Source organism: Diorhabda sublineata, chromosome 8 (assembly GCF_026230105.1).
Source record: "Diorhabda sublineata isolate icDioSubl1.1 chromosome 8, icDioSubl1.1, whole genome shotgun sequence".
Classification (NCBI taxonomy): Eukaryota; Metazoa; Arthropoda; class Insecta; order Coleoptera; family Chrysomelidae; genus Diorhabda; species Diorhabda sublineata.
Window position 1 is genome coordinate 327,120 of NC_079481.1, and position 25,896 is coordinate 353,015.

The 25,896-nt window shown below is 33.2% G+C and overlaps 1 protein-coding gene across 1 annotated transcript; it reads right to left on the bottom strand.

Moving 5' to 3' along the window:
• Nucleotides 1–57: 57 nt before the first annotated feature.
• LOC130448324 (aminopeptidase N) lies at nt 58–24,292 on the bottom strand. Its single transcript, XM_056785616.1, has 13 exons — nt 24,041–24,292; nt 15,476–15,645; nt 13,373–13,610; nt 12,343–12,544; nt 12,114–12,279; nt 7,975–8,397; nt 5,961–6,293; nt 5,326–5,527; nt 4,299–4,576; nt 4,050–4,243; nt 2,857–3,165; nt 2,711–2,792; nt 58–475 (listed from the first exon to the last, which is right to left on the bottom strand). The coding sequence occupies exons 2-13, from the start codon at nt 15,629–15,631 to the stop codon at nt 329–331; spliced, it is 2,730 nt and encodes a 909-aa protein (XP_056641594.1). The 5' UTR covers nt 15,632–15,645; nt 24,041–24,292; the 3' UTR covers nt 58–328.
• Between the last annotated feature and the right edge of the window lie 1,604 nt (nt 24,293–25,896).

Genomic DNA, 25,896 nt, shown 5'->3' on the forward strand with positions numbered 1-25,896 from the left:
CCATTTTCGACGTTGCCAAATCAATTTTTTCTAATTTTCAAATTAATTTAGTAAAAATACTTTTTGAATGGAATAATTTTATTATGCAGATTACGTGCAACATGAATAAATTATATAAATAGAAAAAAAAAATACAGACACATATTTAAGTACATATCGCATTTCGAGGCGCGTCATTAAGATCATCGACATCGTTTTTTGGGCTAAAACATTGATACGCGAAACCCAAAATCGAATCGCGACCACAAAAAAAAAACTTTTTTCCCGTACCTCGTAAAACGATTAGGGTAATAAATGTTCTTTGTGACGCTCCCCGTATAACGTTCCTCTATTTAAATCTGTTTAAAATATTTTCGATTTCGTCTGCGTGCGTCTGGTACCATTGGACGTTAATTTTAACAGTTTCTAACGATTGATCGACGCCCTTTCTAACATCCGAGAAAAGTTTCTTATTTTCTTCCAGGAATTTCTCGAACTGTAACAAAAAAATTCCATATCAAAACTTTCCTTTTCCAAATTTCAACTATTTTCATCGAAAAATTTCATTTTTCTTCCATAAAAATACCTAAAATACGAAATTTTCATTCGAAAAGACGACATTTTATCCAAATCACCCTGTATACTTCGCAATATGTCATTTGTCATTGATTAACCTCAAAAGTTCAATCCTCGATGGAGATACAACCGTTATCGGCGTTACGTAACGTATGTATCCAGTCACCGTTATAAAATTATTTACGCCATCTCTACGTCAAATGTCAATCACGCCGTTATTTCTATTTTCGACACAAAATGGCGTTTCTTGTCGTTACTTCTTGTGTATGCAATCATCGTATCAAAATAACTGTCAGTTACGCCATCTCTACTTCGAATAACGATCTCCAAATGTCATTTACTTCGTTATTTTCATAAAGTTGAATCAATATTATAGTTTTCCTTGGATTTTGGTCATAAATTCCACTTTTTCATATGAAACTTTCAATTTCGATTATCTAATTATGTTTTATTTGAGAAATGTCTTTCGGTGCATCCCCCGTATTCCGTTTCACCTTAAAATTATAAAATCTTCAATTTTCATCGTAGAATTTCGGAAAAAATTTCCTTTCCTACTAAACTAATGCTAAAACTGACGAAAAATTCAACCAAATTTCGATACGAGTTCATATACAGGCTGTTTCAAAATAATTTGACATTCTAAGCTGGAAAACTTTCCTTCTTAATTATTTTTTTTTCTCGTTTCTCTGAGATTTCGATCTTAAATTACAGATTTTCATATAAAAATTTTAACTTTGATTGTTTTTTTATTCGAGAAATGTCTTTCGCTACATCCCCTGTATACTTTTTCTCGCTAAAATAGCGAAAACTTTAAATTTGATCGTAGAATTTCGTAAAAAAGTTCCATTCCCACTAAACCGATATCCAAAATTACGAATACGTCACCGAAATTTCGATACTTGGTCATATACAGGTCGTTAGAAATTTTGTTGGCTTTCTAAAGTTGAAAAATTTTACTTCTTCAATTATTTTTTATCATTTCCTGGGATTTTGGTCATAAAGTACAGTTTTCCATACGAAAATTTCAATTTTACTTATTTTTTCTTGAGAAATGTCTTTTCTAACCCAACCCCCTGTATACTGATTCACGTTAAAATACCGAAAACCTCAAATTTGATCGTAGAATTTCGGAAAAAATTTCCTTTAGCACTAAACTGAAGTCAAAAGTTACGAAAAATCAAAATTTCGATACGAGTTTATATACAGGTTGTTCGAAAAATAGTTGACATTCTAAATTGGAAAACTTTCCTTCAATATTATTTTTTTTCTTTCGTTTTTCTGGGATTTTGAGCATAATTACAGTTTTTCATAAGAAACGTTCAATTTTGATTACTAAATTTTTTCAATTTTTGAGAAATATCTTTCGGTGCACCCCCTGTATACTATTTCACGTAAAAATACCGAATTCTGTAAATTTCATCGTAGAATTTCGGAAAAAATTTCCTTTCCCACTAAACTGACGTCAAAAATTACGAAATCGTCAAGGAAATTTCGATACTTACTCATATACAGGTTGTTCGAAATTTAGTCGACTTTTTAAAGTTGAAAAATTTCGTTTCATAATTATTTTTCAGGGATTTTTGTCATAAATTACAGTTTTTCATATGAAACGTTCAATTTCGATTATTATATTTGTTCAATTTTTGAGAAATGTCTTTCGGTGCACCCCCTGTATACTATTTCACGTTAAAATACCGAAATCTGTAAATTTCATCGTAGAATTTCGGAAAAAATTCTCTTTCCCACTAAACGAACATTGTAGATTACGAAAATCTCAACGAAATTTCGATACGGTGTTGCCAAGTTTGTATATAGGAAGTTTGTTCTTGTCTATTGTCGTTACTTCTTGTGTATCCAATCATTTCCGCCATTATTTCTAAGATGTCGAATTAAATTTCGACCCAAAATGGCGTTTCTTATCGTCAATTTTGGTTTATATAATCGTCGTACCAAAATAACTGTCAGTTACGCCACCTCTACTTATGACACATAGTATTAACTCAATTATCGGCCACCAGGGGAATGAAAACAATCAACAACGTTGCCAAGTTGCTGATATTTCCGCTATTCAAATTAAAACGGCATCTCTACGGTTAAATATGAATTATTCTACGGTAAAATAAAAGGAAAATGTAAAAAAATATTGGAAACTTACCTCTTGTTGTTCTTTAACGTTGGTAATTTGGGAGGACAACGGTGACAAGTATCTTGTGAGCGTTTTTTTATTGGACAAGAAACTAGAGGGGAAAAAATTGAATTAAAACATTTTTTTTATGGAAAAAAAAAAACGAATACACTCACTATTTATGTATCTTATCGATGTTATTGTAGAAGAAATTCTTGGCTATGAAATATCCGACGTTGTTTCTCGTCACCGTACCGAATACCGAACTACTGTCCTGTTTTCTGATGGTGGTATCGTTCAGAGACCAATCCAGATATCTGGATAATAACCAAATCTCCTCGGTACAACCCAATGTACTGAGTATACTATTTTTTTCGGTGGCGACGTTGGAATTTTGGTATTTCTTCCATAGCAACTCCCATTCGGATTCCCCGCCGTGTTTTAGGCTTGTACAATAAACGGCGCCGCGCAAATCTTTCGGTATACTAAAAATCCATACGAAACGAATCGAATTTTCATCATTTTGTGTCGGAAAATGGAAAATTTACGCTCCTAATTGTGAAAAATATGAGTACGGCACTGGACTATTTCCCCAATATCGACTTTGTTTAATTAGATCAGAATAGGAGACGTCGAAAATGATAGAAATTGAAGAAAAAATAATTTCCGGTCTCTAATTTTTTTTCATAAGACTTGTAGTTTCACCAGAAATCGAGTAAAACCGTTTTTTACACCAAAAAAATCACCTACATACCTTTCCCGACCTCAGATCTCCCTTAAATTATTTTTCCTTCCGTTTTTATCATACTCTCCTCCTTTTCCAATTTAATTTCCTAATTTAAACCCCTTATCAATAGAAAAACGCACGTCACTGTTATGTTTTATCATACACTCGTAACGAAAAAAAATCGGCAACACTGTATTCAATTGACGTGCCATAACCAATTATATTTAGAAGAATATTTAATCAGTGTTGCCAAGATTATAGAATTTCCTAGATTAAAAAATTTCTATACGAATTTGAAATATTTAAAAAAAAGTATATTTAACAAATATATCATCTGTTCAATTAATTTAAATTTTTTGTATTTTCATTTTTTGGGTAAAATTATTTTATTATTTCCCCCACCCGCCACTGTTTAGAACGATATAAAAAAATCCTATCATACAGTTGAAGGAAGTTAAAGAAAATCTGACAACACCGAGTTTAATTTAGACGCGATGATCGACTGTCAAGATTCCGTTGATATGTGAAAGGTTAGAATTTTGTAGTTCTCAACATTGTTTTGAAATTTTATCGTGTTAGTGTTAAAAAATAATTATAAATGTAAGTAAACTAAGTAATTTGCAAATTTATATAAGTACTTACGAATCTTCTTGTTTTAGTTTAATTTTATTAAACAATTCTTTCGCTTTAGTTACGCATTTGGGTACTTCGAACAAACAAGCTCTACTCACAATAAGAGCTTGCAATTTAATAGAATCTAATTTATCGGGATCGTTCATTACTTCGAAACCGTCGACTTTTTCATACATAGGCGTCAATAGACGCTTCATATATTCCTTAAAAAATAACCAGACAATAAACATTCCATCTTAAAAAAAAATTATAACTCACCTTATATTTACCGTAAATGGCGGATTTTTTTAATTGTTTCGTAATAACATCGGTTTTTTCTATAGCCGCTTTCCAAGGCATATATTCGTCTTCTTGATTCAAATATTTAAGTAAATTAAAAAACACTTCGTACTTTATGGTACCTATATAAGCCAAATCAGCGGCGTCGCTTATTATTTGAACCCGATTTAAAGTCGGTATTTTACGAAAATCGGGACCTTGTAAATATTTCGTTATCATTTCCCAATTTTTTTCGTCGTAATTCACTTTATATATTCCTACAAAAAAACAAATAAACAAACCCCTTTAGAAAAAGGAAATGATGAAAGCCGTGACGTGGCGTAGACACGTAACCAAAATGGTAGTAAACGGAAGTAGGTAAATAACAAAAGCAGTGACGTGGCATAGGCACGTCACAAAAATGGTGGTAAACGGAAGTAGTAAATAACAAAAGCAGTGACGTGGCGTTAATGTAAGTGTGATATTATCAGTGAAAAAACAATAATAGTGTAAAAACAAAAGTGATAAAGTGAACGTAAACGGAAATGTAACAAAAACCAATGAGTTAACAAAAGTGATAATAAACGGAGGTGACAAAAGCGGTGACGTGGCGTAGACACGTAACAAAAATGGTAGCAAACGGAAGTAGTGACGTGGCGTAAACGAAAGTGTGACATTATCAGTGAAAAAACAAAAATAGTGGGAAAACAAAAGTGAACGGAAACGAAATGTAAGACAAATCAATGAGTTAACAAAAGTGGTAATAAACGGAAGTGACATAAGTAAGGAAAGTGAATAGCAGAAACAGTGATAAACGAAGGGATAACAAAAGTGTCGATGTGTGATTGTGTGGAAATTCCGTTTCTTGTTGCGAGTTGAATCAAATTTACACGTACACTTTGAAAGGTAAATTTTCTACATTCACGTAATGTTACTATGTTTCCATAACCTTAAAAATATTGAAAACAGTTTAACGATTTTCCCACATTAAAAAACATACCATTTATATTGTTTTTCGTTATTTTACCTGACATTTTATTATTGAATATAACCCATTCTTCTCCTTTAGCTATATTTTCGATTATATGCTCGTGTTTAGGACACGCCAGCCAATCGTCTGGTACGGTTTTGTTAAATTTTTTATTCGATTCAGTTGAATAAGTCAGAGGTACCCACCAACATGAATTTAGTTGATCTTTAGTATTTATAATGTCTCTTAAATGTCGATTCTAAAAAAATACAATATAATTTGTTAATCTGGAAATTCTCGAAATTGATTTTCTATTTTAATTTATTGTTTTTTTTTGCAAATCAAAATCTAATATACCGGGTCATACAGTCTTCATCATTTTTGGTGTGTTTTAACCTATTTTTTGGTAATATAAAATTTTTATTTTTAATATTTTCAAAGACACTTTTTTGATCAATAAAAAATGCAAAAACCACAATTTCCTCGATTTGTCTACAGAAAACTGTACTTGAAACTTTTTTTCCAAAGAACATCGAGTGATCTACCCTCAAAAATTATTTCCATCTATACAGCTTGTCCCAAAACAGATAAAACATTTTGAAAATATACAGGGTGTGCCAATTGAAAATAAAAAAGTAATTGATATTTGAATGCAGCCAAAGTGGACATCCTGTAGAACTGAAAATTATTACCTGAGTGATTTCCGCGGTTTTTTTTTCGTAATTTCTCGTTATCGTTATGAGCGGATAACCTGTTTGTAATGTCCACGTGTCCATAATCACTTTCACCGTCAAATTCGTCGGCAGACTTTTTTGTCTGTGAGCTTCTTCGGTCAAAGCCTGCCACAGATCGTCCTGCTCGGCGTTGCCGTATTTATGTTTTTTCAAATAATTACTGACGCCCCTTCTCAATATATCTTCGCCCAAAAATAACGTCATCATCCTGATCAGAGAAGATCCCTTTTTATAAGATATCGTATCGAATATTTCGTCTATTTCCTTAGGATTACCTATCGGTACGGAAACCTTAAAAAAAATTTGAGGTTAAGTTAATAGTTAGTACGACTAACCTCGATCTAGATTGATCCTGGTTCACTCCGAAGCATGTGGCCCATTTTGTTACCCCCAAATTTGAGGTTATACACATGATAAATTAGAATTTGAGGTTATAAACACAATCAATTCATATTTGATGCTATAAACTCCGATATTTCAGCTTCGAAATACAAATAAATTGATATTTGAGGTTATAAATATCGACGTTTGAAGTTATACACGCAAAAAATTGTTAATTGAGGTTGTAAAAATCGATATTTGATCCTAGAAATACAATAAATTGATATTTGAGGTTATAAACATCGATATTTGAGGTTATAAACGCAATAAATTGATGTTTGAGAATCTAATCGCAATAAATTGATATTTGAGGTACTACACATAGAAATTTGAGGTTATTAATGCAATTAATTGACAATTGAGGTTACAAACATCGTTATTTGAGGCTATAAATACAATAAATTGATACTTTATGTTAGAAACTTCGATATTTGAGGTTATAAATACAATAAATTGATATTTGAAGCCTAAAACTTCGATATTTGAGGTAGAAATACAATAAATTGATATTTAAAGCTAGAAACATCGATATTTGAGGTTATAAATACAATAAATTTATATTTGAGGTTAGAAACTTCCATATTTGAAGTGAGAAACACAATAAACTGATATTTTATATTAGGAACTTCGATATTTGAGGTTATAAATACAATAAATTGATATTTCAAGTTACAAACATCGATATTTGAGGTTAGAATCACAACAGTTTGATATTTGAGGTTATAAACGCAAGAAATTGTTATTTGAGGTTACAAACATCGTTATTTAAGGCTATAAATACAATAAATTGATATTTTATGTTAGGAACTTCGATATTTGAGGTTATAAACATCGAAATTTGAGGTTATAAACGCAATAAATTGATGTTTGAGATTATAATCGCAATAAATTGATATTTGAGGTACTACACATAGAAATTTGAGGTTATTAATTGATATTTGAGGTTACAAACATTGTTATTTGAGGCTATAAATACAATAAATTGATACTTTATGTTAGAAACTTCGATATTTGAGGTTATAAACATCGAAATTTGTGGTTATAAACGCAATAAATCGATATTTGAGGTTATAAACATCGAAATTTGAGGTTATAAACGCAATAAATTGATGTTTGAGAATCTAATCGCAATAAATTGATATTTGAGGTACTACACATAGAAATTTGAGGTTATAAACACAATAAATTGATATTTGAGGTTAGAAACTTCGATATTTGAAGTTAGAAACTTCGATATTTGAGATTAGAATCACAACAGTTTGATATTTGAGGTTATAAACGCAAGAAATTATTATTTGAGGTACTAAACATCGAAATTTGAGGTTAAAAACACAATAAATTGATATTTTATGTTAGGAACATCGTTATTTGAGGTTATAAATACAATAAATTCATATTTTAGGCTAGAAACTTCGATATTTGAAATGAGAAACACAATAAATTGATATTTTATGTTAGGAACTTCGATATTTGAGGTTAGAATCACAACAGTTTGATATTTGAGGTTATAAACGCAAGAAATTGTTATTTGAGGTACTAAACATCGAAATTTGAGGTTATAAACATAATAAATTGATTGATTTATACTTACCGGATGTGACGTTCTCAATGAATCGAATGAGAAAACGTTCAACATATTATCGGCGTCTTCTTCTTCCAACGAATTCCATTGCGGAAAGAGAGCTCCTAATGCCAAGCTCGCCATATAAGTAGCGAAACCTTCGTTCAACCATAGATCCGTCCACCAATTCATCGTAACCAAATTTCCGAACCATTGATGGGCCAATTCGTGAGCTATGACGCTGGCGACGTTGTTCTGACTAGTTTTCGAAGATATTTTGGGATCGTATAATAAATAAGTTTCTCTATAAGTGATCAGACCCCAATTTTCCATAGCGCCGGCGCTAAAATCCGGTATGGCGATCATATCTTGTTTCGGTAGGGGATATTCGATATCGAAGAATTTCTCGTAATATTCCAAACATTTCGGACCGACTTCGGCAGCGAAATCCACCTAAGAAATAATTATTACTTCCAATAATGATTTATTTTTTAATTTAGTCATCCTCGACCTCTTCCTTTACGAGCTACTACTACCTCAGGAAACGTTCGAGGTCCAGCAGATTCTGTGGCGAGGTCTCCCACCTCTTTACAAGGCACTGCTTCCTCAGGAAACGTTCGAGGTCTAGTAGAGTATGTGGGGAGGGCACCCACCTCTTTACAAGGCGCTGCTACCTCAGGAAACGTTCGAGAGGTTTGGCAGATTCTGTGGCGAGGTCTCCTACCTTTTTACAAGGCGCTGCTACCTCAGGAAACGTTCGAGGTCTAGCAGAGTATGTGGGGAGGTCTCCCACCTCTTTACAAGGCGCTGCTACCTCAGGAAACGTTCGAGATATATGGCAGATTCTGTGGCGAGGTCTCCCACCTCTTTACAAGGCGCTGCTACCTCAGGAAACGTTCGAGAGGTTTGGCAGATTCTGTGGCGAGGTCTCCCACCTTTTTACAAGGCGCTGCTACCTCAGGAAACGTTCGAGAGATATGGCAGATTCTGTGGCGAGGTCTCCCACCTCTTTACAAGGCACTGCTTCCTCAGGAAACGTACGAGGTCTAGCAGAGTCTGTGTGGAGGGCTCCCACCTCTTTACAAGGCGCTGCTACCTCAGGAAACGTTCGAGGTCTAGCAGAGTCTGTGTGGAGGGCTCCCACCTCTTTACAAGGCGCTGCTACCTCAGGAAACGTTCGAGGTCTAGCAGAGTATGTGGGGAGGTCTCCCACCTCTTTACAAGGCGCTGCTACCTCAGGAAACGTTCGAGGTCTAGCAGAGTCTGTGTGGAGGGCTCCCACCTCTTTACAAGGCGCTGCTACCTCAGGAAACGTTCGAGGTCTAGCAGAGTCTGTGTGGAGGGCACCCACCTCTTTACAAGGCGCTGCTACCTCAGGAAACGTTCGAGATATATGGCAGATTCTGTGGCGAGGTCTCCCACCTCTTTACAAGGCACTGCTTCCTCAGGAAACGTTCGAGGTCTAGCAGAGTCTGTGTGGAGGGCTCCCACCTCTTTACAAGGCGCTGCTACCTCAGGAAATGTTCGAGGTCTAGCAGAGTATGTGGGGAGGTCTCCCACCTCTTTACAAGGCGCTGCTACCTCAGGAAACGTTCGAGATATATGGCAGATTCTGTGGCGAGGTCTCCCACCTTTTTACAAGGCGCTGCTTCCTCAGGAAACGTTCGAGGTCTAGCAGAGTCTGTGTGGAGGGCTCCCACCTCTTTACAAGGCGCTGCTACCTCAGGAAACGTTCGAGAGATATGGCAGATTCTGTGGCGAGGTCTCCCACCTCTTTACAAGGCGCTGCTACCTCAGGAAACGTTCGAGAGGTTTGGCAGATTCTGTGGCGAGGTCTCCCACCTTTTTACAAGGCGCTGCTACCTCAGGAAACGTTCGAGGTCTAGCAGAGTATGTGGGGAGGTCTCCCACCTCTTTACAAGGCGCTGCTACCTCAGGAAACGTTCGAGATATATGGCAGATTCTGTGGCGAGGTCTCCCACCTTTTTACAAGGCGCTGCTTCCTCAGGAAACGTTCGAGGTCTAGCAGAGTCTGTGTGGAGGGCTCCCACCTCTTTACAAGGCGCTGCTACCTCAGGAAACGTTCGAGAGATATGGCAGATTCTGTGGCAAGGTCTCCCACCTCTTTACAAGGCACTGCTTCCTCAGGAAACGTTCGAGGTCTAGCAGAGTCTGTGTGGAGGGCACCCACCTCTTTACAAGTCGCTGCTACCTCAGGAAACGTTCGAGAGATATGGCAGATTCTGTGGCGAGGTCTCCCACCTCTTTACAAGGCGCTGCTACCTCAGGAAACGTTCGAGAGGTTTGGCAGATTCTGTGGCGAGGTCTCCCACCTTTTTACAAGGCGCTGCTACCTCAGGAAACGTTCGAGGTCTAGCAGAGTATGTGGGGAGGTCTCCCACCTCTTTACAAGGCGCTGCTACCTCAGGAAACGTTCGAGATATATGGCAGATTCTGTGGCGAGGTCTCCCACCTTTTTACAAGGCGCTGCTACCTCAGGAAACGTTCGAGGTCTAGCAGAGTATGTGGGGAGGTCTCCCACCTCTTTACAAGGCGCTGCTACCTCAGGAAACGTTCGAGATATATGGCAGATTCTGTGGCGAGGTCTCCCACCTCTTTACAAGGCGCTGCTTCCTCAGGAAACGTTCGAGGTATAGCAGAGTATGTGGGGAGGGCACCCACCTGTTTACAAGGCGCTGCTACCTCAGGAAACGTTCGAGAGGTTTGGCAGATTCTGTGGCGAGGTCTCCTACCTTTTTACAAGGCGCTGCTACGTCAGGAAACGTTCGAGGTCTAGCAGAGTATGTGGGGAGGTCTCCCACCTCTTTACAAGGCGCTGCTACCTCAGGAAACGTTCGAGATATATGGCAGATTCTGTGGCGAGGTCTCCCACCTTTTTACAAGGCGCTGCTACCTCAGGAAACGTTCGAGGTCTAGCAGAGTATGTGGGGAGGTCTCCCACCTCCTTACAAGGCGCTGCTTCCTCAGGAAACGTTCGAGGTATAGCAGAGTATGTGGGGAGGGCACCCACCTGTTTACAAGGCGCTGCTACCTCAGGAAACGTTCGAGAGGTTTGGCAGATTCTGTGGCGAGGTCTCCTACCTTTTTACAAGGCGCTGCTACCTCAGGAAACGTTCGAGGTCTAGCAGAGTATGTGGGGAGGTCTCCCACCTCTTTACAAGGCGCTGCTACCTCAGGAAACGTTCGAGATATATGGCAGATTCTGTGGCGAGGTCTCCCACCTTTTTACAAGGCGCTGCTACCTCAGGAAACGTTCGAGGTCTAGCAGAGTATGTGGGGAGGTCTCCCACCTCTTTACAAGGCGCTGCTACCTCAGGAAACGTTCGAGATATATGGCAGATTCTGTGGCGAGGTCTCCCACCTTTTTACAAGGCGCTGCTACCTCAGGAAACGTTCGAGGTCTAGCAGAGTATGTGGGGAGGTCTCCCACCTCTTTACAAGGCGCTGCTACCTCAGGAAACGTTCGAGATATATGGCAGATTCTGTGGCGAGGTCTCCCACCTCTTTACAAGGCGCTGCTTCCTCAGGAAACGTTCGAGGTATAGCAGAGTATGTGGGGAGGGCACCCACCTCTTTACAAGGCGCTGCTACCTCAGGAAACGTTCGAGAGGTTTGGCAGATTCTGTGGCGAGGTCTCCCACCTCTTTACAAGGCGCTGCTTCCTCAGGAAACGTTCGAGGTATAGCAGAGTATGTGGGGAGGGCACCCACCTGTTTACAAGGCGCTGCTACCTCAGGAAACGTTCGAGAGGTTTGGCAGATTCTGTGGCGAGGTCTCCTACCTTTTTACAAGGCGCTGCTACCTCAGGAAACGTTCGAGGTCTAGCAGAGTATGTGGGGAGGTCTCCCACCTCTTTACAAGGCGCTGCTACCTCAGGAAACGTTCGAGAGGTTTGGCAGATTCTGTGGCGAGGTCTCCTACCTTTTTACAAGGCGCTGCTACCTCAGGAAACGTTCGAGATATATGGCAGATTCTGTGGCGAGGTCTCCCACCTTTTTACAAGGCGCTGCTACCTCAGGAAACGTTCGAGGTCTAGCAGAGTATGTGGGGAGGTCTCCCACCTCTTTACAAGGCGCTGCTTCATCAGGAAACTTTCGAGGTCTGGCAGAGTCTGTGGCGATTGAAATAGATTAAGAAGATGTACGTACCTGATCCAAAGCGTCTTTTCTCGCCCAAATTCTAAACGTAACATTGTTGTGCTCGACCGGTTGGCCTTTTTTGTATTCGAAATCGGATACGACGTAAGCTACTAGATAAGTCGACATGGGAACCGACGTATCGAAATGATCCCAATACCAACCCGGTTTTTCTTTCCTGAAATACATATATATCCGAACGTCAAATTTCGTTAAATAATAAAAATAAATTTCGACTCACAATGGTTGTGTGTTGATTAGAGGCATGTTACTGATGGATTTGTAGCCTTCTCTTCTACCTATGCTGATATCGAAAGTTGCTTTCATCGCCGGTTCGTCGAAACAAGGAAAAGCCATTCGAGCGCTTATAGCTTCGAATTGCGTTACCCCCAACCATTTCTTTCGACGTTCTTTTTTGTTATAATAACTGCTTCTATAAAAACCTATGAGAAAAAATAGCTAGGACAGTCTAGACCCGTCTGGAAGATATCCAACAATGGAAAATCAAATTTCCCAGCAGTCTTGAGGGTTTACTCCAAAACGGTTCAAAGAATCAATATTTTAGAGTAAATAGAAAGAGAAAAAAATAAGATCAAACCTAGAACAACAGCAAGAAACGCAATATCTTGAAAATGCGGTTTTACAACAACCTGGAGAAACCTCCGAATGTCTTGGAGGTGTCTTTTCGAATTATTCCTAGTTTCCTCTCGGAAAGTTCAGATTGTGGAACGTCCGCAGCTACCATCTTTTATTTCGTAGTTCCCAGGTGTAGTGCTTCGGAATTCCGTAGTTTTTCAAACTTCAAGATGAAGGTGAAGATAATCTGCTAATGCGTTGAAGCATTAGTGGGTGTTGGGTTGAAAAAACGACAAACGAAAAACCAAGAGGAGCGTCTACGAAGAGTGATTGTTTGGTATTTGGTGTATCAACGTGATAAGCAATCTCCTGAACAGGAGACTCCGATCTATACTGAATAATGGAGCCATAGATCGCACAAAAGGATCCAGGAGGAGTAGCTCGGCTGGAGCGGGTTTCCTCGGAGGAAAATCCAAAATGAACGAAACTTTTTCGCTTGGGGAACAAAGTATGAGGTGGATCCACTCCACTGGGATCACCAATGGACCTAGAACTCCTCCTTGGTGTAGCTACAAGTCTCTGGATTCTCTACGGTTTGTTTGCAAAACGGGCTCCGCAATTATGGAGACAGTGATGTAGCGAATGGAAAAATGGTGTAGCAAATATTATACGAGGTCGTATAGATATTATCTTACCTGCCAAACCGTCGTCGAGTTTACCAGAAAAACCAATATAAATTTCATATTTGCGACGTTCGGGTATTAAATTTTTATCCAGAACCAATATTAGAAAATCGTTTTCTTTCTCAAAAACGACATCCGATATTTCGATCGATTTCAAATCGTCGTTCGATTTGACGACGATCGTATCCTTATTTATATTCAAATTTTTCGAATGCAACGTTATATTTTGAGTTGGATTCAAACAATTCACCTGCAAAGAAAATATTCGTTTTTGTTTTTGTTTTTTTTTTTTTCGAAACTCGATTCATTTGAATATTGGGTTAACTGTGGACGTTATCGTAATCAAGGTCGCTATAAAATACGTTAACAAGAACGCGCGGACAATTTACGCGAGGTTAGTGACACAAATTTTACGGTTTCTTCAAGTTACGAACTTGACCTTAACGTACAAGTGGCTCAATATAATTTTATTCGTACTTTGCACGTCGAAAAAAAGAAATTTCGTTATAATACTGAAGTTATTTAACTCGCTATTCCTTCTAATGTTTAATTACATATATCTTTGCTTAAAAGATTGTTGTTTGAGCAACCTCCTCCTATCAAGTTTTTTTTCTTCAAAAAAACCTTTCCTGGTATCATTCGTGTCTTTCTTGCATCTTTATACCCTTTTGGGATCAAGAGATAAGGAAAATCGTCTTCCCAGTCAACCTTATCAAGGTGGATGACTTTAAATTTGCTTCTGCACATTTGGGATGGTTAACCGCGTTTCGTTGCTCCCCAGAATCCTTGTTCGAGAGCCTCACGTTTACTTGGGGTAGTTATGATGAAAAAATTTTAATTCCCGAATCATGTTTTAGTAATCGAAAATATTTTTGGATCATTTTAGAGTCATTAGAATAGTCAAAAACGGTTTTTGGGTTATTTTAGACTCGTCAAAGGCAACCAGAAGAATATAGAATTATCAAAAACCGGTTTTCGGTTATTTTAGGGTCAATAAAAGCATCCAAAGGAATATAGAATCATCAAAAACCGGTTTTCTGTTATTTTAAAGTCATTAAATGCATCGGAACGAATATAGAATCATCCAAAACCGGTTTTCTGTTATTCTAGGGTCATTAAAAGCAACCTGAGGAATATAGAATCATCAAAAACCGGTTTTCGGTTATTTTATAGTCATCAAAGGCAACCCAAGGAATATAGAATCATCAAAAACCGGTTTTTGGTTATTTTAAAGTCATTAAATGCATCGGAACGAATATAGAATCATCCAAAACCGGTTTTCTGTTATTTTAAAGTCATTAAATGCATCGGAACGAATATAGAATCATCCAAAACCGGTTTTCTGTTATTCTAGGGTCATTAAAAGCAACCTGAGGAATATAGAATCATCAAAAACCGGTTTTCGGTTATTTTATAGTCATCAAAGGCAACCCAAGGAATATAGAATCATCAAAAACCGGTTTTCGGTTATTTTAGAGTCATCAAAGGCAACCCAAGGAATGTAGAATCATCAAAAACCGGTTTTCTGTTATTTTAGAGTCATTTAAGGCAACCCAAGGAATATAGAATCATGCAAAACCGGTTTTCTGTTATTCTAGGGTCATTAAAAGCAACCTGAGGAATATAGAATCATCAAAAACCGGTTTTCGGTTATTTTATAGTCATCAAAGACAAGCCAAGGAATGTAGAATCATCAAAAACCGGTTTTCTGTTATTTTAGAGTCATTTAAGGCAACCCAACGATTATAGAATCATCAGAAACCGGTTTTCGGTTATTCTAGGGTCATTAAAAGCAACCTAAGGAATATAGAATCATCAAAAACCGGTTTTCAGTTATTTTAGAGTCATCAAGTGCAACCCAAGGAATGTAGAATCATCAAAAACCGGTTTTCTCTTATTTTAGAGTCATTAAAGGTATCGGAACGAATATGGAATCATCCAAAACCGGTTTTCTGTTATTTTAAATTCATTAAAAGCAACCCAACGATTATAGAATCATCAGAAACCGGTTTTCCGGTTATTCTATAGTTATTAAAAACAACAAAAGGATTTTATTATCATTCTCGACCAAAATATCATTATTTGTATGATCCTTAGATGCTATTTTTAACTTACAGTTATCCAAACTTTTCCATCGAAATTAAAATTGTTCTCTTCTTCTCCCAAATACGAAATGATTTCCAATTTGTAATGTTCGGGAAGGACGTCATTAGGCAATCGATAACAAATCGATATATGTATTAAAGTCAGCAAAAATATCAATCGAGACATAATCCGAAACGAATCTGAAACGAAATAACACTGTCAAATAACGTATTCCACGTATTGAGACAGCGTGACGTAAAAAAAAAGAAGTTGGTAACACTGATTTGTACACAACGATGACGTTGTTGACGTTTTTATCTGTGGCCGATTTTAATTGCGTTTAAAAAAAGAAGAAGAAAATGAAATCTGTACTTATAAAAGTGAATACAATTGAAATGGTTGATAGAGCACGTAAATTGAGGTTATGGAATCAAGAAAAAAATATAAATAACGAAATAACTACTTGAGCATGAATAAATATTATACGATGTGAGTTGCAAGTATAAAAACATCTGAAAATTTATTAAATTATCGTTTTGTAATCCATATTTAATAATTGTGCAAAATTTCAAATTAATCTGACGATTTGAAATGGGAAAAAATCGAGTCCAAAAGTTGCTTTACGTGTTTCCCTATTGACCTGACTACGATAATTTCACGAATTTATTAAATTATCATTTTGTAATCCATATTTAAGAATTGTGCAAAATTTCAAATTAATCTGACGTTTTGAAGTGAAGAAAATCGAGTCTAAAAGTTTCTTTAAGTGTTTCCTTATTGACCTGACTACGATAATTTCACGAATTTATTAAATTATCATTTTGTAATCCATATTTAAGAATTGTGCAAAATTTCAAATTAATCTGACGTTTTGAAGTGAAGAAAATCGAGTCTAAAAGTTTCTTTAAGTGTTTCCTTATTGACCTGACTACGATAATTTCACGAATTTATTAAATTATCATTTTGTAATCCATATTTAAGAATTGTGCAAAATTTCAAATTAATCTGACGTTTTGAAGTGAAGAAAATCGAGTCTAAAAGTTTCTTTAAGTGTTTCCTTATTGACCTGACTACGATAATTTCACGAATTTATTAAATTATCATTTTGTAATCCATATTTAAGAATTGTGCAAAATTTCAAATTAATCTGACGTTTTGAAGTGAAGAAAATCGAGTCTAAAAGTTTCTTTAAGTGTTTCCTTATTGACCTGACTACGATAATTTCACGAATTTATTAAATTATCATTTTGTAATCCATATTTAAGAATTGTGCAAAATTTCAAATTAATCTGACGTTTTGAAGTGAAGAAAATCGAGTCTAAAAGTTTCTTTAAGTGTTTCCTTATTGACCTGACTACGATAATTTCACGAATTTATTAAATTATCATTTTGTAATCCATATTTAAGAATTGTGCAAAATTTCAAATTAATCTGACGTTTTGAAGTGAAGAAAATCGAGTCTAAAAGTTTCTTTAAGTGTTTCCTTATTGACCTGACTACGATAATTTCACGAATTTATTAAATTATCATTTTGTAATCCATATTTAAGAATTGTGCAAAATTTCAAATTAATCTGACGTTTTGAAGTGAAGAAAATCGAGTCTAAAAGTTTCTTTAAGTGTTTCCTTATTGACCTGACTACGATAATTTCACGAATTTATTAAATTATCATTTTGTAATCCATATTTAAGAATTGTGCAAAATTTCAAATTAATCTGACGTTTTGAAGTGAAGAAAATCGAGTCTAAAAGTTTCTTTAAGTGTTTCCTTATTGACCTGACTACGATAATTTCACGAATTTATTAAATTATCATTTTGTAATCCATATTTAAGAATTGTGCAAAATTTCAAATTAATCTGACGTTTTGAAGTGAAGAAAATCGAGTCTAAAAGTTTCTTTAAGTGTTTCCTTATTGACCTGACTACGATAATTTCACGAATTTATTAAATTATCATTTTGTAATCCATATTTAAGAATTGTGCAAAATTTCAAATTAATCTGACGTTTTGAAGTGAAGAAAATCGAGTCTAAAAGTTTCTTTAAGTGTTTCCTTATTGACCTGACTACGATAATTTCACGAATTTATTAAATTATCATTTTGTAATCCATATTTAAGAATTGTGCAAAATTTCAAATTAATCTGACGTTTTGAAGTGAAGAAAATCGAGTCTAAAAGTTTCTTTAAGTGTTTCCTTATTGACCTGACTACGATAATTTCACGAATTTATTAAATTATCATTTTGTAATCCATATTTAAGAATTGTGCAAAATTTCAAATTAATCTGACGTTTTGAAGTGAAGAAAATCGAGTCTAAAAGTTTCTTTAAGTGTTTCCTTATTGACCTGACTACGATAATTTCTCGAATTTATTAAATTATCATTTTGTAATCCATATTTAAGAATTGTGCAAAATTTCAAATTAATCTGACGTTTTGAAGTGAAGAAAATCGAGTCTAAAAGTTTCTTTAAGTGTTTCCTTATTGACCTGACTACGATAATTTCACGAATTTATTAAATTATCATTTTGTAATCCATATTTAAGAATTGTGCAAAATTTCAAATTAATCTGACGTTTTGAAGTGAAGAAAATCGAGTCTAAAAGTTTCTTTAAGTGTTTCCTTATTGACCTGACTACGATAATTTCTCGAATTTATTAAATTATCATTTTGTAATCCATATTTAAGAATTGTGCAAAATTTCAAATTAATCTGACGTTTTGAAGTGAAGAAAATCGAGTCTAAAAGTTTCTTTAAGTGTTTCCTTATTGACCTGACTACGATAATTTCTCGAATTTATTAAATTATCATTTTGTAATCCATATTTAAGAATTGTGCAAAATTTCAAATTAATCTGACGTTTTGAAGTGAAGAAAATCGAGTCTAAAAGTTTCTTTAAGTGTTTCCTTATTGACCTGACTACGATAATTTCTCGAATTTATTAAATTATCATTTTGTAATCCATATTTAAGAATTGTGCAAAATTTCAAATTAATCTGACGTTTTGAAGTGAAGAAAATCGAGTCTAAAAGTTTCTTTAAGTGTTTCCTTATTGACCTGACTACGATAATTTCTCGAATTTATTAAATTATCATTTTGTAATCCATATTTAAGAATTGTGCAAAATTTCAAATTAATCTGACGTTTTGAAGTGAAGAAAATCGAGTCTAAAAGTTTCTTTAAGTGTTTCCTTATTGACCTGACTACGATAATTTCACGAATTTATTAAATTATCATTTTGTAATCCATATTTAAGAATTGTGCAAAATTTCAAATTAATCTGACGTTTTGAAGTGAAGAAAATCGAGTCTAAAAGTTTCTTTAAGTGTTTCCTTATTGACCTGACTACGATAATTTCTCGAATTTATTAAATTATCATTTTGTAATCCATATTTAAGAATTGTGCAAAATTTCAAATTAATCTGACGTTTTGAAGTGAAGAAAATCGAGTCTAAAAGTTTCTTTAAGTGTTTCCTTATTGACCTGACTACGATAATTTCTCGAATTTATTAAATTATCATTTTGTAATCCATATTTAAGAATTGTGCAAAATTTCAAATTAATCTGACGTTTTGAAGTGAAGAAAATCGAGTCTAAAAGTTTCTTTAAGTGTTTCCTTATTGACCTGACTACGATAATTTCTCGAATTTATTAAATTATCATTTTGTAATCCATATTTAAGAATTGTGCAAAATTTCAAATTAATCTGACGTTTTGAAGTGAAGAAAATCGAGTCTAAAAGTTTCTTTAAGTGTTTCCTTATTGACCTGACTACGATAATTTCACGAATTTATTAAATTATCATTTTGTAATCCATATTTAAGAATTGTGCAAAATTTCAAATTAATCTGACGTTTTGAAGTGAAGAAAATCGAGTCTAAAAGTTTCTTTAAGTGTTTCCTTATTGACCTGACTACGATAATTTCACGAATTTATTAAATTATCATATCAATCTCCAATAAACATCCAAAATCTCAAATCAATCCGAAATTCCCGTGAAATGAACCTAAAAAAAGCTTATTGGAAACGGGGAATTTCTCGACGTTTCGACTTCCAATAAAAAGCCATCATTAATAAAAAGCGAGGTTAGAATAGATTATCGTTAATAAGTATTCAATTCCTTGGACCCCCCCGTATACTAAACCTTTATAATGGAGTACAGCGTTGCCATGTTGTATTATTAAATGTGTTTTAATTACTTAACCTAACTTTTGATTCAAATTTCACATAAAATGTAAATAAACAATGACACAACAATATTTTGACAACGTCGTGAAGTGTTACCAACTGTCTAAATTTAATTTCCCTGTGGATTGAACAAAAATTCTTATTTGTTATTTTTTTGGCTATAAAAATCACTAAAAATTCGTTATCTACCATCGAAAACGTAGACTCGTTACTACCAACTGTTGGTTTTGTCATAATTCTTTGGAATTAATCAGTTGTTTCATTATTAAAGTTTTTTTAATTAAAGATATTATCGTTGTACCGTATATTTTATAAACTATATTTTCATTTCCTTACTTTGGACCCGCACTGTATAATAAATTCCTATCATTACAGTAACATCTTAACAACAAAAATATTATTCAATTGTTTATCTTCCTATCTATTAAACTGACTGTATTAAAAATATCTTTTATTGTTATGTAATAACTTACATAACCTAACTTTTATTATATCAAGTACTAGGTTCGCATTTAAAATAAATTCGAATCGAAATAAAAAAAAAATATTGAATAATATTAATTTAATTTCATTGTTTTTCAATGCGCCATTTTATTAAAATGATTGATAATTAAATTACGTGGATTCTTGTTTATATACGAGGTTCGCTTAAAAAATACCTCGATAAATATCAATCCTACGTTAACTTGGTTATTATGAATTTTTTTCCAAAAAAGTTATTGACGAAAATTTCAGGTAACAGCATTTCGATTATCTGGAAAGTATACAGGTTGACTCATAATTGCGTGATTAAGCAAACATAATTTTCTCAACATACCTTGTATATATTTTCATATTTAGTTTTCTTATTTATTATTATTGATCGTAAAATAAATAATTATTCATTCGCTAAGCTATTTACATATATATAGGGTGTTTAATTTTTTATGACGTAGTTATTTCGATATAAAAATTGTTGTATTTTGATAAAGCTGCATATTGTGAAAACGAGGATTGGAGTAGGGATTTAAATATGTTGAAGAAATATACGAGGGTTGTGTTAAAAATTATCGATCTCATTCTGAAAAAGTCGACACTTACGGTGTGGGAAACTTATCGGACGAACCTCGTATAAATGATATTTTGCTTAATTGAAAAAAACCAGATTCTTAATTAGCATATGATTAATATTAATCAAACGATACGAATCCATCTGTTTTGGTAGATAATTTCGCGATTTTTCCAAATGAAATACACTGGTCGTCGAAAAACACCCAAATAAAAAAAATTATCATCGTGCAATAGAAAATATTTTGAAATTAGATATTGTGGACCAAATTTTGATGGTGGATTCACTAATTGACTAAAAATTGAAAAACAAAAATTTGGAATATTGTGATTGATATTTTTTTATCAATTCTATGCGATTTTCTTTATAAATTCTAGAAGAAACTAGAAATTTTGAACTTATTTTCGACATTTTAATCATTTTAGTACGAAAAATGTCTCTCGCTGCATCCCCTATATACTTTTTCTCGCTAAAATAGCGAAAACTTTAAATTTGGTGGTAGAATTTCGAAAAAAAAATTCCTGTCCTACAAAAATTACGAAAACTTGAACTTGAACGAAACATATTTTCGCTTTTTTTAATAGATTTTAATCATTTTTGTGTGGTTTTGTTTATGAATTCAATTTTTTAGTTATTTTCGATAATTTAATCGTTTTAATCCGAACAATGTTTCTCTTTACACACCCTGTATACTATTTTACGTTTAAATACCGAAATCTACAAATTTGATCGTAGAATTTCGAAAAAAATTCCCTTTAGCACTAAACTGAAGTCAAAAATTACGAAAACTTTAACGAAATTTCGATAATAGTTCATATACAAGTTGTTCGGAAATTAGTTGACATTCTGAATTGAATAATTTCGCTTTTTCTAATAGATTTTAATCATTTTTGTGTAATTTCGTTCATAAATTCAAGTTTTTCAAGTGAAAATTCCAATTTTTAAGTTATTTTAGATATTTTAATCGTTTTAATTAGAAATTTTTAATTTTTGATTTATTTGCTGGAAAAATAAAAAAAATATTTCAAATTGCCAATCAATTTTTAAATATTAGCGGGTTAAATTTTTTTTTTTGGAAAACTAATTCTATCATATTATTTGGCTTAAAATTTCCTAAAAATTTGTTCACAATTTTTTTGTACGATCGAAAATTCAGAAGATTTCAACATAAATGTAGGAAACTATAAACAGTGTCATAAGCTTTAACCAATTCCATGATTAAATATTGATGTGAGGTTATTTTTAAATCTTAATTTCCGTACTAAAACGGAATTTTTTCTATAAATTCCTTCATTATTTTATGACCACAAAACACGTTTATTTATTTTTTTTTCAAAACCACTTAAATATAATTTAATTGCCCCACCTGACGTCTTTTCTATAAATTTATGACCGAACATCATAGGTTAAACGAATACGTTCATATTTTTATCTCAAATTGCTTCCATAATCTTATACAGTGTGATACAAAATTATATCACTTCAATTTTTCGAAAATCCACCTCAAAGGCATTAAATATTACTTATCATCTATGGATTCTGTATATTTTCGCTTTTTTAATAGATTTTAATCGTTTTTGTGTTATTTCGTTCATAAATTCAAGTTTTTTAAGTGAAAATTTTCAATTTTTTAGCTATTTTCGATATTTTAATCGTTTTAATTCGAACAATGTTTCTCTTTACACACCCTGTATACTATTTTACGTTTAAAGACTGAAATCTACAAATTTGATCGTAGAATTTCGAAAAAAATTTCCTTTCCCACTAAACTGAAGTCAAAAATTACGAAAACGTCAATGAAATTTCAATAATAGTTCATATACAGGTTGTTCGGAAATTAGTTGACATTCTGAATTGTATATTTTCGCTTGTTCTAATAGATTTTAATCGTTTTTGAGTAATTTCGTTCATAAATTCAAGTTTTTTAAGTGAAAATTTTCAATTTTTTAGCTATTTTCGATATTTTAATCGTTTTAATTCGAACAATGTTTCTCTTTACACACCCTGTATACTATTTTACGTTTAAAGACTGAAATCTACAAATTTGATCGTAGAATTTCGAAAAAAATTTCCTTTCCCACTAAACTGAAGTCAAAAATTACGAAAACGTCAATGAAATTTCAATAATAGTTCATATACAGGTTGTTCGGAAATTAGTTGACATTCTGAATTGTATATTTTCGCTTGTTCTAATAGATTTTAATCGTTTTTGAGTAATTTCGTTCATAAATTCAAGTTTTTTAAGTGAAAATTTTCAATTTTTTAGCTATTTTCGATATTTTAATCGTTTTAATTCGAACAATGTTTCTCTTTACACACCCTGTATACTATTTTACGTTTAAAGACTGAAATCTACAAATTTGATCGTAGAATTTCGAAAAAAATTTCCTCTCCCACTAAACTGACGTCAAAAATTACGAAAACGTCAATGAAATTTCAATAATAGTTCATATACAGGTTGTTCGAAAATTAGTTGACATTCTGAATTGAATATTTTCGCTTTTTCTAATAGATTTTAATCATTTTTGTGTCATATCGTACATAAATTCAAGTTTTTTAAGTGAAAATTTTCAATTTTTTAGCTATTTTCGATATTTTAATCGTTTTAATTCGAACAATGTTTCTCTTTACACACCCTGTATACTATTTTACGTTTAAAGACTGAAATCTACAAATTTGATCGTAGAATTTCGAAAAAAATTTCCTCTCCCACTAAACTGAAGTCAAAAATTACGAAAACGTCAATGAAATTTCTATAATAGTTCATATACAGGTTGTTCGAAAATTAGTTGACATTCTGAATTGAATATTTTCGCTTTTTCTAATAGATTTTAATCATTTTTGTGTCATATCGTACATAAATTCAAGTTTTTTAAGTGAAAATTTTCAATTTTTTAGCTATTTTCGATATTTTAATCGTTTTAATTCGAACAATGTTTCTCTTTACACACCCTGTATACTATTTTACGTTTAAAGACTGAAATCTACAAATTTGATCGTAGAATTTCGAAAAAAATTTCCTCTCCCACTAAACTGAAGTCAAAAATTACGAAAACGTCAATGAAATTTCTATAATAATTCATATACAGGTTGTTCGAAAATTAGTTGACATTCTGAATTGAATATTTTCGCTTTTTCTAATAGATTTTAATCATTTTTGTTAATAAATTCAAGTTTTTTGAGTGAAATCGAAACCAAAAGAAATATTTCATTTAATTTCGAAAAAAAATAGAAACACTTTCATTGATTCTAATACGGAGAAGATTATTTTCTGAATGAATTAATATTGCCTCAATTTGTTATTCAACATTTTCTTTTCTACAACGCACTGTACAATAAGGAATTAGAAATCTGAGACTCACCTAGTATTACGACACGTTACATATACTTATCAAAATATTGAATAGAATGTAAATATTATACACTTGACTACATTTATTCAAATATCGATGTTAAGCTTTATATATATATATATATATATATATTTTTTTTTTTCTTCTCAAAGCGAATCGACTTCTACGACTGCGACATAGTATCAAGTTGAATCATTATATATTGCGGTACCCTCATCGATAATTTTACATACACACAGTCTCTCTCTAATTGATCGAATGTCATGTCATATTATGTTTATAAATTGATACAGTACGATCTTTTTTTTCATACGTATAAATCTGATTATAAAACGCGGTTTAGTACATCGCATAATAAATAATAACAATGTAATATTATAGTCCAGTCAAATTTAATCCAAATAGCTTAAATAATCAATTTTCGTCGCATTAATATAAATAAACGATAAAATGTCTGCGATATCTACATGAAAAGTTACGAAACTAACCCGAATCACGTTCGGAAACTGATCTAGTTGATCAATTGTTTCATTTGTCTATGGTTTTTTTAAACTTCTATAGTTATTTATGTGACGAGTATGATAAAAAAAAGCGATTTTTACGACGATTGTGTATCGAAAAAATGCCTTTACACACGAATTACGTAAAAGCGCGACTTGAACCTGGGACCTTCCTCGTTTGGGCTTCGTACTCTAGCCGCGACATTACGGAGACCTTAATAATACGTTTTGTTTTCGTTAAAGTATGTTATTGGGATTTGTTGTTACAACTAAAGCGATGTAATGGAAGAATTAACGCACAAAAATTAATAAAAATCGAAAATTCTTCTCCTTTTAGACCTTTTTATATATTTTTCCCGCTAAACTTTCTTGATTTTAGCACTGTTTTGATTAAATATTAATTTTTTAAAACTAAACGTCAATTTTTTTACCTTCTTTACAAACTAAACAGAAACGATCTGGAATTTAGACAATTAGGAATAAAAAACGTATAATTTTACCGCACTATTAATCAGAAGTATTAATATTATTACTAATATCAATATAATCAAAATTAATTTCGAATTTATTAATTATAAATAATCAATAAATACTAAATTGATCTTTTAATATTTCGTAATAATTTGCTTCCATATAATACAGTTGGGATAAATTTAAATAACCGTTAGTGGCGCCATCTTCACTTCCAAGGTCAAATTCAAAAGTTGTTCAAACTACAGAAAACTGTAAAAAAAATTAGGAAAGTTTTCTTCTTTTGTTACATTTATAACTAGATGATTTAACAACAGATGGCGGGATTTACTTCATTACTTTACAGTCGCCATATTTAACCGGAACTCGGCTGATTTATCAATTGTTTTTCTCATAATAACGCTTATAGAATCGTAATTCACATTCTCAAAAATACTAAATCAAAATTTTTTCCAGAACTCAATAGTATTTTCAACTAAAAAAAAAAAGAAAATAATTAATTTTGCGTCATAGTTCGACCACTCTCATATGGCCACACTGATTTAACTAACCACTAACGCCATCTTTACTTTCAACTTCGAATCTCGATTTCATTTATTACAGGAAACTGTAAAAATTAATAATTAATTTATTAGACGATCCTCATCGCGACAGTTCTATTAATTAACAATAGATGGCAGGATTTATTTCACTATTTAACATTTTTGAGGTTATATTCGTATAAAGTTTTACAGTGTGTTCCATAGTTACGGTCTTTTTCAGATTCAAATTATTTCAGTGAAATTACACCAAAAATTTGAGAGGATAACTTCGATTTCATTTAAATTTCTGTTGTTTTAGTAAAATTCCACCAAAAATTGGATCTATTTACTAACATTTGCAATGTTTTTTTGC

What these genes read in the sequence shown, in the direction of transcription:
- LOC130448324 (XM_056785616.1), bottom strand. Translation starts at nt 15,631, where the DNA reads ATGTCTCGATTGATATTTTTGCTGACTTTAATACATATATCGATTTGT. An exon ending in ACTCGACGACGGTTTGGCAG is followed by an intron (nt 12,545 to 13,372) that starts GTAAGATAATAT and finishes TTTTTCTCATAG; the next exon opens with GTTTTTATAGAAGCAGTTAT. An exon ending in CCATTTACGGTAAATATAAG is followed by an intron (nt 4,244 to 4,298) that starts GTGAGTTATAAT and finishes TTATTTTTTAAG; the next exon opens with GAATATATGAAGCGTCTATT.